This window comes from Lepidochelys olivacea (genome assembly GCF_965140295.1).
Source record: "Lepidochelys olivacea isolate rLepOli2 genome assembly, chromosome: 11".
In the NCBI taxonomy this organism is placed as follows: domain Eukaryota; kingdom Metazoa; phylum Chordata; order Testudines; family Cheloniidae; genus Lepidochelys; species Lepidochelys olivacea.
The window spans coordinates 13,860,257-13,873,951 of NC_140421.1; the positions used below are offsets into that span (position 1 = coordinate 13,860,257).

At 40.6% G+C, this 13,695-nt stretch overlaps 1 protein-coding gene across 1 annotated transcript in view; it reads left to right on the plus strand.

Moving 5' to 3' along the window:
- Positions 1 to 7,571: 7,571 nt before the first annotated feature.
- The window catches only part of SCTR (secretin receptor), a gene marked incomplete at its 5' end in the record, with an annotated part of 30,391 nt that continues 24,267 nt past the window's right edge, over positions 7,572 to 13,695 (plus strand). The window contains 2 exons of the mRNA XM_084644042.1: positions 7,572 to 7,616; positions 11,964 to 12,090. Of these exons, the coding sequence (XP_084500168.1) occupies positions 7,572 to 7,616; positions 11,964 to 12,090 (172 nt within the window). The remainder of the gene's footprint in view (positions 7,617 to 11,963; positions 12,091 to 13,695) is intronic.

Below are 13,695 nucleotides of genomic sequence, written 5' to 3' on the forward strand. Positions count from 1 at the left end.
TAGGCTAACATCAACTCAGCTCCCAGACAAAGCCTGCAGCGGGCTGTACCATGTTCAGCCCTGGCACAGGGGGAGAAGTGGCAAAGTTTGGGGGGCAGAAATTAAGGAAAAACACCAGAATTTTTCCCCACCCCTTCTAAGGATTTTGCCTGCCTAATTTTTACATGTTTAGCCTCCAAATCTCATTTCAGTGGTTTGTGAAAGGGTTTGGGGGGAAGTTATCTTAATCTTAGGCTGTACCACTTAGCTAGAAAGGGGTAGGCTGGGAATGTGTAGAGCAGAGAAGCTGGGCCCTAGAGCCTAGGGCAGTGGTTTTCAACCTTTTTTTCATTTGCAGACACCCCTAAACACTTTGGAACGGAGGTGCGGCCACCTTTGGAAATCTTAGACGTAGTCCGCGGAACCCCAGATTGAAAATCACTCTTCTATGGCAGTGACTCTCAATCTTTCCAGACTACTGTACCCTTTTCAGGAGTTTGATTTGTCTTGCGTACCCCCGAGTTGCACCTCACCTAAAAACTATTTGCTTACAAAATCAGACATAAAAATACAAGAGTGTCACGGCACACTATTACTGAGAAATGCTTACTGTCTCATTTTTGCCATATCATTATAAAATAAATCAACTGGAATACATTGTACTTACATTTCAGTATATAGTAGATAGAGCACTATAAAAGTCATTGTCTGTATGAAATTTTAGTCTGTACTGACTTTCCTAATGCTTTTTATGTAGCCTGTTGTAAAAGTAGGCAAATGTCTAGATGAGTTGATGTACCCCCTGGAAGACCTCTACATACCCCAAGGGTCCGCATACCCCTGTTTGAGAACCACTGTTCTATGGTAACAACAACTTTTTGCAGACCCCTTAGACATAGTCTGTGGACTCTCAGGGAGCTGAGGACCACAGATTGAAAACCACTGGTCTAGAGGATGAAGTATCAGTGGTTGCATCCTGGTGAGTGTGGGGAATACTTGTACTTCTCTAAGCTGTCACTGGAACAACAGCAAAGCAATGTATTTGTTCATCCCTGTCACTTTGAACTTGTCAGTACCCCGTAAGGCATTTGAAATGAAATCCTTAAAGACAGTTTGCAAGTGTCTTAATCTTTTTGGATTGCAAAAGGGTGGGTTTTAATTATGGGCTTCACCCTTTAGTTTTTACTCCCGTGAGTAATCCTTACTCCTCACTTTTGCAAAAATCAGGTGCATAGGGATTGCAAGACAGGGCTCTGTGTTTTTATTGTATTATAATGTACATTCTTTGGCAAAGAGATCTTCATAATTGCAATTGTTAATTATTATTATTCCATATAATTGCTCACCTTTTTAATAACATGACATGCAAAGGACAACCAAACAGCTTTGAACTGAATACATACAAAGATTATACCTATTCCAATTAAATCCTGTTAGTCCACTCTGAGTACTTACACGTAGTTCACTGCTATAAAAGGTCACCTGACAGTTACTGCAGTTTGTCATAAAAGCAAAACATTTTAGTTGCAACCATGAATGCTTACATTTAGGGGATGGAATGATCTTTTAAAAATTCCTATAAAGAAAACCAAAGAGTGCTACTGATATTAATTTGGTAAGGGTTATAATATTAATGAAATCCAGTTTGGAGACACTTGATTCTTGCAGATATAATTTCATTTTATGAAAGTTTATTCTCTAATGGTAATAACTTCAGATAACAAAATCAATGAATACTGTCAATTTTTTATGTTAACAACTAAAAAAAATTAAAGGTGAAACATTTTGTACCTCTATTGCTTGACAAATTACATGTGTGGTTTTGTGCTGCCTATTTATCTCATTCTAGACACAAAGAAAGGGCCTGATCCTGCAAGCCCTTATTGAGGTTAGTAATTTCGTTGATTTTAATTAGGCTATTTGCAATGGGAGAAATTGATTTCTCTGCAGAGGTAAACTCAAAGCATCCATACTACTTAAGTGCTACCTACACTCTGTTTTGAGGGCTTAAGTAGTGCATGGGCACTGTGCTTCTGCACAGGGATCAGTTTGATTCAGTGGAATGTCTTGTGCTAGTAAGAGCTTCCAGGATCAGGCCCAAATGTTTTTCATTGTTTATACTATTTGACTATTTATTATTTGGATACCAGAAGGACCCAAAGGACTCATCCAGGATCAGCGCCCCGTTTTGCTAGATGCTGTGTAACAGTTGCTGTCAACCCCTATTTGAACTTCAATCAGCCCAGATAAAGGAAATTTCACTTTTGTTGCTAGTTAGTCTCCAATCAATACCAATATCAGATTCTCCTACAGTAGCAGGGTGCTGCAATATTTGGGCTGCAAATGCTTGCAGGGGATTTTTTTTTAAAACAGTTTTTATTGAAAGTGTAAATAAATAAATAAATATTTTCCTTGATAAAACCTAGGAAAGGGCTTTTTTGTTTTTTGGTACATAATCTACATTTTGGGTCTTCATGGTCTTAGACTATCCCTATAAACCAGCGTTTCTCAACCATGGCCCCTGGAGGAGGGGGGATCGTGGCGCACTCAAAATTTGATTACAATGGAAAGCAAAGAAAATCTCTCTCGCCTGTTCGTAGTCCACCCTTACTCTTCAAGGTCAAGTATTTTCTGTCAATCTCTCAAAACACAAACACAAATTATCTCGGCTTATCATTGATACATTTTTTACTTCTGCTTTTATAAAAAACGGGTTGCAATTTTTTTTACCATAAATAAGGAGTTGCCAACCTAAAAAGTTGAGAAACATGGCTTTAAACTTCTAAGTGACCTATCTATCCTGATAACCTACTCCTCTGTCGCTGAAGATAAGGTACGGTTAGTAGGGGGGCTTCAAACCTGGCCCTTGCTTTGAAGTCAGTGGAAGTGCCATGCACAAGGGATTTGCAGGTTGAACACAAGACTATATTAGTTTACTTTCTCCATTTCTGTGATCTCTAAAACATCATTGTTAATAAAGCATTTTATGGCAGTTTCACTTGTTTTCTCATTTGGTATATGTTTTTCCTGGCAGTGAGCACACATCTGGAACAAATCATATTACTGTCCATGCCATTGTTTGCACAATGTCTTGTAGACACCTTATTTGGAGGAAGTGATTGCTTCTAAGCCCCTTTTAAAATTTCTTTATACTCCAGCAATAAAATAATTCTGTTCTATTAAATACAATGCAACCAAAGAAATGGAAGATAGCAGTGTAACTCTCAACTCAAAACACATGTGATCAAGAGGCATTAAACCATTTTTAAAAAATAACTCATAAAAGTCAGCTCTCAATATCTTCATTCCTACTATTTAATAAAATATAATTGCAAGTAATTAAAAATGGAGTACACCCATATGCCTTACATTTACATAGGCGCACTTTCTGCAGCGTTAGTGGAAAAATTCTGCATGACATTTATCCTTCTTACTTTTATCTTGTCCTTACTGAAACAAATGCATAGTTCCTAGAGCTTCATGGTTGTCACCATTTTCATGTAAACTGAAGAGAATCTCAATTAGCTGGTTTTTGTATGTGGCCTATGAGACATAACTGAGAAGTTCTAATTCTATCCCAGGGAGGGCAGTGATACACATACATTCTGTACTAATCAGCACATTACATTGTTCTGCATGAAACAGAAAAAAAAAAAAAACATTGATAACAATTAGTTCAAAACTTTGCCCAAGATGTTTTTCTCTGAAGAGATTTTTATGATTGAAATGCATGGGCACACTCGTACGGGTAACAGCTGTACAGACAGTGATACAGTTCTTTTTCTAAAGCTCACAGAAACATAGATATTGATTTTTAATAAACAGATCAATTTGAAGCAGCATACTATTGGTAGAAGAAAACTGTGTGAGTTTGGGAGCTCTTCTGGTTGAATGATCTGTCATAAATTGATATTACATGATCGTCAGGAGAGGCAATCAAACCACTGTAATTAGTATAGGTGACATTCCTCTTTTGGTTAGAAGACTATGTGGAAGAGAAAGGATGGTCTAAGTAGGGTCTAGGGCACTATCCTAGGACTTGGATCACCTGGGTTCAAATACCTGCTCTACCGCAACCTTCCTGTGTGACCTTGGGCAAGCCACTTAGTCTCCCTGTGTCTCTGTTCCTTATCTGCAAAATAGGGACAATAGCACTTCCTTACCTCCTGGGGAAAGACTGTAAGGTGTTCAGATATTACATTAAAGGGGCCCATATAAGCACCTAAGACAGCCAAAATTTCTTCCAAACTTCAATTTTTAGACTTTATTCAATAGCAAAGTTTCCTCTCCCAGATACCAATGACTTTGTCTCGGGTCTAGACACAGAATCATCTGACTTTAGCAGATATTTGATCACATCAAATATCAGGGCAGTACAGGGTAGAGTTGTTGCCTCCTGCTTTTCCAGATTCCCCACTCACATTCCCCAGATACACAGCCTTTCAAACAGAGAGGATGGACTTCTGTCCATCTTACCCTCACTGCAGTGCTGGTTGAAGTTCTTTGATCTTGCAGAATGATTGTTGGAGAGAGAGATGGAACTACAAGAAGGAGAAGAGGTGTGGCCTTCAGAAATCTTTACTCTCTGTGGCACTATTTTTGGCTTGAAAATACCATCCTCAGTTCCAGCGTTTAATCCCAAAGGCCTCAAACTGAATTTGTTTAGGCACACAGGAGATTTGTACAGTTCAAAAAAAAAGAACTAGATAAATTCATGGAGGATAGGTCCATCAGAGGCTATTAGCCAGGACAGGCAGGGATGGTGTCACTAGCCTCTGTTTGCCAGAAGCTGGGAATAGGCGACGGGATGGATCACTTGATGATTACCTGTTCTGTTAATTCCCTCTGGGGCACCTGGCATTGGCCACTGTCAGAAGACAGGATACTGGGCTGGATGGACCTTTGGTCTGACCCAGTATGGCCGTTCTTACGTACAGTGCTGTCTTCATTTACCTGGGAAAAACACTTCAGGAAATTTTTAGAAGCAGATTAGGAAAAGAGAACACATCATAGCAAATAGAGTATTATAATGGTTTAGTCCATGCTCTCTCTCAAAGACATCATGCATATATAACTCTATCTATCTATTGATCTGTCTATCTGCAAAGTCATATTTGGGTTTGTCTACACTGCAGTGAAAGACCAGCGACTGGCCTGGGTCAGCTGACTCGGGCTTGCAGGCCTCAGGCTGCAAGGCTATAAAATTGCAATGTAGACATTCAGGCTCGGGGTGGAGCCTGGGCTCCGAGACCCCACAAGGTGGGAGGATCTCAGACCCCAGGCTTCAGGCCAAGCCCAAATATCTACACTGCAATTTTATAGCCCTACAGCCCAAGCCCCATGAATCTGAGTCAGCTGACCCGAGGCTATGCTGCAGGTCTTTTATTGGAGTGTAGATGTACCTTGGGGTACAAACCATAACCAGGTTCCATCTGCATCTCCCTCTCTATCTGTACAAGAACCCTGGATCTGAACTAAATGTGCATTTGGAAAAGTGCTGTGTAAATTATTCTGGGGAGGATGACACTCAGTGAATAAATTAGGCTGAATGAGAGGATCAACAACCAGAATGATGAAATTTACTGACAGGGCCAAGTTAAAGAAAGTCCTAATGGATTAAAACAAAAAAGTCCACTTAAAAATTGAGTGTAAAACTATCTATGGAGGTATTTATGCTGTGTGCATCACTCTAGTATCTGATCACTTTACACAAACTATTGGCCTGAGTCTACAGACCCTTTCACCATGTAACCAACCACACAGACTTCAGTGGTATTATAAGTAAGGGTTTGACAGATCAAGGTTTATATTAGTGACTCCAACCTGTGATTCTTTAAATCCATATTCCAAACATCAGGTTAAAAAGATGTATTGCATGGGTGTCAAATCATAATGGAGGCAAATTAATCCAGGACTTAAATCTGATGAGGATTACAAATCATGGGAAGGAGGCGAATCAGAGAAATTTTAACAGAAGTATTGGAAAAACTGAAAGGTGTTATTAGCAAGCACTTATAATTGAAGTTAGTTGGAGCTTGATGTGTAAAGAGTCTAAAAATCTGAGTAATACAGTTCAAAATGTGCACTTTGTTTAGTTTGCTTATAGAGCCATAATGCAAAATTCATTTAACACCATACTATATCTGGAGCATCACAGATAGAAACGAATGCAGCTTTTTATTTCATGGACTACACTAATAATGGGCCATATTCTCAGCTCCTATATTGATCTGGATCTGGCCTATTTGACTGCTCAGTCCCATATGGCCCTTTCTTTTCAATATAGCTGGGGGCCCTGGTGCCACGGGAAAGGGTGGATTGGGCAGAGTGCTTCAAGACAGTTCTTGCCACAACTGGGCATCCTGGTGTTTCATTGCACTGACAGATTTCTGCTTTATTTGAGGCTGCCATTAGTGTTTGCACGTGTGTGGTTTGTTGGATGTGTCATTGCTCGATTGAATTTACTCACAACTTCGAATAAACTTGGCAGCTGGAGATTTCTGAGCACGTGGGTTTGGCAATCCTGGGCCTGTAGCCCACAACCCATGTAAGAGCTTGTCCTCTTGAAATGGTTGACTTTGGCAGCCATCCCCATTAAAATGAAAAGTGCTCGGCTGCCATGAACAGGATGCTGGGAGCACTGGAATCGCTACAAGGAGCACGAGGGGGTGGACAAACTTACATTTCACCAAGAGGTACAGCAGGTGGGTGAAAGTGATGGCGACCTGAAATCTGTAGTGCAGTAAAAAAAAAAAAAAAAAAAAAAAAGAACAACTGTTCCCTTGGAGGTTTTATGAGCTCCAGTGGCTGAGGGTGGAGTCTGGGGAATATTTAGATTCCTTCCTTTAGGGGGTGTGAATAGCAGATCATATTCCACTCTTACCCCTGAAGCTTGTCCCTGCCTTTAGATCTCCTTTAATGTGCTTTGCTGCCTGCAACCCCACCTGCTTGGTAAGTGACAGTTCCTCTATAGAAACTCTTTCACTCTACTGATTTCTCCTTGCACTTGTCCCATCTGCACGCTCTCTGGAAACACATGTTCCCAGCGGAGAAGGCTCAGGCAGCCTGAATCACATTCTGCCAGCCCTGTTTCCCAGCAGGGCACTTATTCCTGGGCTGTGTGCATCTCCAAGCCCTATGGTAATTACTATTTCCCCTTTACAGATTAGCTCTGCCATTGTGAAACTTGCATCTCACACAGGAGCCCTGCTTGTTCCCTTATCAATTGGAACATGAGGAATGATCATTCCTCGCCGACATGCAGCGATAACAGTGAATAATAGCACAGAGGGGAAGAGGACAGTATGAGGAACATGCTCAACGGAGGTGCTTGTTATTCTTGGGACAGGATCCTGCTGCAAAGCAGGAGGAAAGTTTGAGGGTGCTGCTGTCATTGCTGATTCTGTCTAGGGTTCAGCAGCAGGAGAGGAGCATTGGCTCAGGATGATAAAAGTTAATTCCAGCCAGGAGACCAGAAGGAAAATGAACTATGTGAAAGAAACTGAAGGGACCGAGAAAGCTACAGTGGAGAGCGCACGATAGCCTGATGATCTCCCGTGCATAGGGATGAAGGAAACAGACAGCAACTGACCATGTGGCACATCCTGGTGATTCTTTTCTGGTTTTCAACTCTAATTGTAAGTATTTGCCGCTGCTTATTTTATAGTTCCTGGAATCACACGTGACATAAATACACACATTCCATGGGGCAGCATAGTCTAATGGAGAGAACACCAGACTGGGTGACAGGAGTTCTGGTTCTATTCCTGGCTCCACTGCTTGACTCACTGTGTGACCCTGGAAAGACATGGTGATGTTCTGTGCCTCAGTTTCCCCATTTTTCAATGGGGCGTATAATGCTTACCCACTTTTGTAAAGAACCTGAAGATCTGTGGGTGAAAAAGTGATTATCTACAAGGCAACTGTTTATAAAGTGCCAAGGAACTTCACTGGAGCTATACTGATCTGCATCAGCTGAGAACCAGGGCCATAAGGTTAAAGGGAAACTGGTTAAAACGTACATTTAAAAAAATGTGTTCGGCATTACTAACTTCTCACTTGTTTCAGACTGAAAGAATGTAATATCCTGACATGCTTAACAACATATATTTTGGTTTCCTAGCATAAGATTCCTAAAGTTATTGGGTTTTTACCCCGTTATTCACCCTCCAGTACCCCTGTGTCTCACCATCAACTAATTACAAAGGATAGCTGAACCTGGCAAAATAGCAAAATGATGGCAAACTGGTCACCTTACACCAGTTTTTTGTAACGAGTATAAAATCAATACTTGAATACACCCAGGGTAAGTGAAGATGAGCTGGTGCAGATGAGTACAATTTTATTCCATCTAGTGAAGATGAGCTGAGCACAATTTTATTGGAGTCAATGCAACAGATTATTTACACCAGCCAGGAATTTGGCCCATGGTTGCTGGAGAATGGATTAAGGCAGTGGTTCTCAACCAGGGGTACGCAGAAGTCTTCCAGGGGATACATCAACTTATTTAGATATGTGTCTAGTTTTACAACACGCTACAGGAAAAGCACTAGTGAAGTCAGTACAAACTAAAATTTCATACAGATAATGACTTGTTTATACTGCTCTATATACTATCCACTGAAATGTAAGTGCAATATATTCCAATTGATTTATTTTATAATTATATGGTAAAAATGAGAAAGTAAGCAGTTTTTCAGCAATAGTGTGCTGTGAAACTTTTGTATTTTTATGTCTGATTTTGTAAGCAAGTAGATTTTAAGTGAGATGCAACTTGGGGTATGCAAGACAAATCAGACTCTTGAAAGGGGTACAGTTGTCTGGAAAAGTGGAGAGCCACTGTATTAAGCTGGATCTAGGCATTCTGTTTCCATGATGAATACAGGTTGCTGACTTTTTGCTTTTCGATCAGCTTCCACAATAAAAATAGGGAACATCCTTTTCATGTAGTGCCAGTTTCTTCTTCTTTTTGTTTTCAGGTTCTTAGGCTCTAGCCCAAGGGTACTTGAGATTTTTGTTTTACAGAGGACTTCAAAAGCACCCACTTTCTTCTGTGATTTCAACCACCCGCATCTATCTCCCTACATCTTTTGTGCCTCATGTCCAAGAATCCTTTGTTCTCTTTCAGTCCCGCTCAAACCCAGAAACCAAACCCCCCAACTATCATACAACACAACAATATACTGATTTGTTTTACATTCAATGTGCTATATATGGCCATGGCTGCTATTTACATTCAATATGTATAGATCTGATAGTTTCACAAGTTTAAAAATGTCTGAAAAAGGATTCTTGATTGTTATTGAAAATGTCATGAATTGCAGATTTCTGTAAATTCAGGACACCCAATTATTAGAGCTGTTTATATTTGGAACATTTTCTACGTAACTAGAACTAAAAAAATTTTTTTTTTGTAAATTAAAACTTAGAACCTTTAGAAAATGTTGGGACCCCAGCCCCCACCCTCAAACAGGGACAACATAGGCTCAGGGAGGGAGGAGTTATTTGAGTCAAGGCAGATAGGAAAGCAACTGAGAAACTCTGGAATCAAATGTTGATTTTCCTCAGTAAACACAAGCTTGTGTGCTGCATGCTGCACTAACATGAAAAGAGGCAATGTACAAGGAAATGAAAACTGGATGGGCTCAAAGTCAATGGGGTATAAGGAATGCAGCATCAGGCTGTTTCCTTTGAACTTGTGTACTGTAGACACTAGAAACCATAACTGTATGGTTCTCTGGTCACGGCATTAATGGATGCTCAGGACATTGCAGGAGGTTTTCAGCACATTGCAGAACTGGACCCACTATGTGCCCAGATCCTTCGTTCCCTGCATACTCCCGGTTCCACTGACATCAAAGAATGAAGGATCAGACCCAATAAAACCTCTTCTTAGTTGGAAACAAAGTTTGTAACTCAGAAATTGAATTCTTCATTAACTATCTGTTGAACGTGAAATCCAGCTACCGATACTGAAGCCAATGACACAACTCATGGGAGTAAGATGAGCATGATTTGGTCCCCAAAACCAGTCATTTTAAGAAATTAAATTGTATATGTACAACATATGCTGTTTGGGGAATACTTACTCTGGCAAACCAGATACCTAATAAGTTGCCAAACAGACACATATGTTAAAAGCAGACAAAAACATTCTAGGGATAGAAAAATAATGTGTAATATAAATTCAGAGAAAGATATATATTTTTTAAAATTTCTAAAATAACTTTTTGGGGACCTAAAGGAAATGATACCCAGAGATGATGTATGGTGTTTTAAGAAAAAAAGTGATGCTGTTTCTGAAAATATCATTAACCTAGTCATTAATATTTATTTTTTGTATCTGCTGACCCGTTCCTAGAATAGTTAATATCAACTTTAGAGGATTCTAGGCCATTTTCACCACTTGCTTTAACAGTTTTTGTTAGTGATTTTCCTATTTTTAATTAATGTTTTGCATTGAATTGAAACACTATTGTACAAATATATCTTAATCAGGACTGCTGGGGTTGTATTGCTAAGTCCTGAAAATGTACTAAACTTCTTTAATAACGTAATTGATTTCCATAAAAAATACATTTATTAAAAAAGCCACCTAACAAAATTCAGAAATGATTGAATGCAATCTATAATTAACAACAGAAAATAGTTACTATAATTTGATTTCTTTACACGTTTAAATCCAACAAGGCATTCCTCTTTTTGGAAGGCTTTTGTTATAGATCTAATGATTTATAAACCCCGATTTCATGAATAGTTATTTTTCTCTTATGTGACTATTCTCTGCTTGTGTGATTCCAAAAAGTTCTTTTTCTCATACATGAATGAGTGACCTTTCATTGTGCAGGTTGAATCTCTCTAATCCAGCACTCTCTGGTCCGGCAACATCTGTGGTCCGGCATAGGCGCCGACTCTGTGGGTGCTCCAGGCCTGGAGCACCCAAGGGGAAAAATTAGTGGGTGTGGAGCATCCACTGGCACCAAACTCCCCCCTTTGCCCTCCTCCCCCCGCGCCTCTCATGTGCCAGCAGCCCCGTCCTTACCAACTCCTCCTCCTCCCTCCCAGGGCTTCCAGAGTGCCGCAAAGGTGCCGGACTAGAGAGGTTCAATCTGTATTATGATGCACAATGGGTAGGGGAAAAGAAGGAAATACTGAATAGAATAGACCAATTGGATGAGAGATGATCCACTTTTAAAAAGAACAAACTCTGTTCAGGAAGAAAATAAATCTTGGTTCCATTGAAGTCAATGGGAGTTTAACTGTTGACTTGAACAGACTTGGGGGCCAGGATTTCACTCCCGTTCTTTGGAACAGACTCAGCACTAGAAATTATTATGGATCCTTTTGCACAAGGTACTTATCCTCTCCTTCAAGGTTCTCAATGCTGACTGACATTTCAGTCAATTTACAGGATTAGTAAAGAGAAACTGCCATGAATTTTACATAAAACTCTCAGTGGCACTTATGTGCTCACGTCACTACCTGCAGCCTCACTGATTTGCAGCAAGATTTCTGAATGAATGAGCAGTGTTGACTTTCATGGGATTGTATTTGTACAACCAATAGAATTTGGCCTAGTTTTGCCAGTGAAAGGCTGGCCTAGGGAATGCCCAACAATTCTGTGGTCTAGTATTCTGTAGGGCCAAACTCAGCACTCAGTTACACCAGTATAATCCAAGACCCCACTGATGTTTTTGCAGTGTAACAGAACACAACTGGGCTCCTCATACAGTATTTAGAGTAATAATAGGCCAAAACTTGAATGCATTGATGTCAATATGGGGGAGCAGGCCCACTGTAAATCATAAAGTGGTTGTATACTATGAAATAAAAAGTTTATTTTTATATGCTCTGTTTTAAAGAAATGTCATGCAGAATCAGATGATGAGGCTGCGTAGACAGCGTTAGTGTAAGGAGAGTTTTGTGGGTGGCAAATGTTTCAAGAGAAAAAGTCAAACAGCTCAACTTCTTTTCAAAATTTGCAGATCAAGGCTACCCCACCAGTATGTGACTTGCTGATTGTCCTGAGGAAGGAAGAAGAACTCTGTGCTGAGATGCTGTCCCAGGAAGAACAGAACAGAACATCTGAAAATGACCAGTTCATGAATTCAGGTAAATGGTGGATCTATGGGGAAAATTCTAACCTCAGATTATCACCGTGGATATGAGCTCTAACACTGTTCCTCTCTATAGGCTTAAACTCTCATAGAAAATATATGGGAGTGCTGACCCATAGGGAGAACAGAATATTAGTCAAGATCTGTCGTGTGGCTCTCAGAGCAGATTTTTGCCCTTAGCGTGAGTACAAGCAGTGAGGTGGCAAAATTTGCAGATGATACAAAGCTACTCAAGATAGTTAAGTCCAAAGCAGTTTCCTTGCCCCACTTTGTGGGGTGTTTAGTTCCCCTACCCTCATTTTATGATTATGTCCCTTGGTCGAGGGAAGGCAGCTTGAACTTTCAGCTGGTTAGGATGAGCGAAAACTCAGGGAAGCCCAAGGATGAAGTACAGTGCTGCAGAGATCTGCTTGGTAGATATGAACAGCTGCCTACAACACATCTGATCATAGCCCCAGCCCTGCTCCCCAGGACCTCACTGTGGTTGGTCCAAGTGGTATCTTACTAACAAGCAGACAGGTCTTAAGAGAAACCCTTCGTTAGGAAGGAAACTGTGTACAGAAGTAGCTGTACTGTGTACTACCACTGTGTACTACCACTCTCCAGCCCCAGCCTGCGACCAACCCTGCCCTCGGCTACTTTGTTGCTTTTATTACACAGCGTGCAGTGCCTCACAGGCAAAGTAAATGGATGCATAAAGGGTGTACAAGAAGTGTGGCATCTCTATGCTTCCTGGAGGACTTACTCTATGGCACAATCTAATTTTTCAGAGTCCTCATGCTGTGTCTCATGGAAGCACAATAGGTTTCCTTTCCCCTAAGACATTCCCTGTAGTTGAATATTAGGTCACTTGTTTCATATTTGGTTGGTCATATTTGCCAGCGATTGAAGAGGACAGTGGTTAGGAGCAGGGATTGCATTTTCACACTCCATCCTCTCATTGGCTTTGATCCATCAGAGGATCTCAAAGCACCATGCACACACATTCATGAGTTAAGTCTCACAACCCCCTGCCATATAAGTAAGTGCTCTTATTATCATTTTGCTGGTAAGGAAACAGAGCCCCAAAGACGTTTACACACCTAAATGTTCAGAAGCACCGCTAATCTGGAGTGCCTCCATTTTTGTTGTCCCAGTGAGTAAGATGCTCAGGGCCTGATTTCTAGAGGAGTTGAGAACCTGCCTCTCGTCTGGCCCAAGAGGGTGGAAGTCTTGCATTTGGGGACCAAAGCCTATGAGGATACTTTGAAAGATTTCGGTTCCATTAAATCCAGAACCTAATATCGATTTAGTCTCCAAATTGAATCCCAAAATCTAGTCTAAACCTACCCTGGATCCAGAGCTGAAAACTGCCTCCTTGGCCCATCTCTAGTTGTTGCTGGAAATCATCACATGGGATTTGCTACTGGAAAAACAACTGCGAAGAAACCAGTTAAAAACAAAGGGCCACATTCAACCCTTGGTGTAACTTTGTAAATGGGAGTCAGAATAAAGCAATTCCCATAAGTCAATAGACTCTCTGATAGGAATGATCAGTCACCCGTTAGAGTGGGAGAGAAAACCCAGGCAAGTGAGTGTGTTTTCCTGGGTAATGACTTCA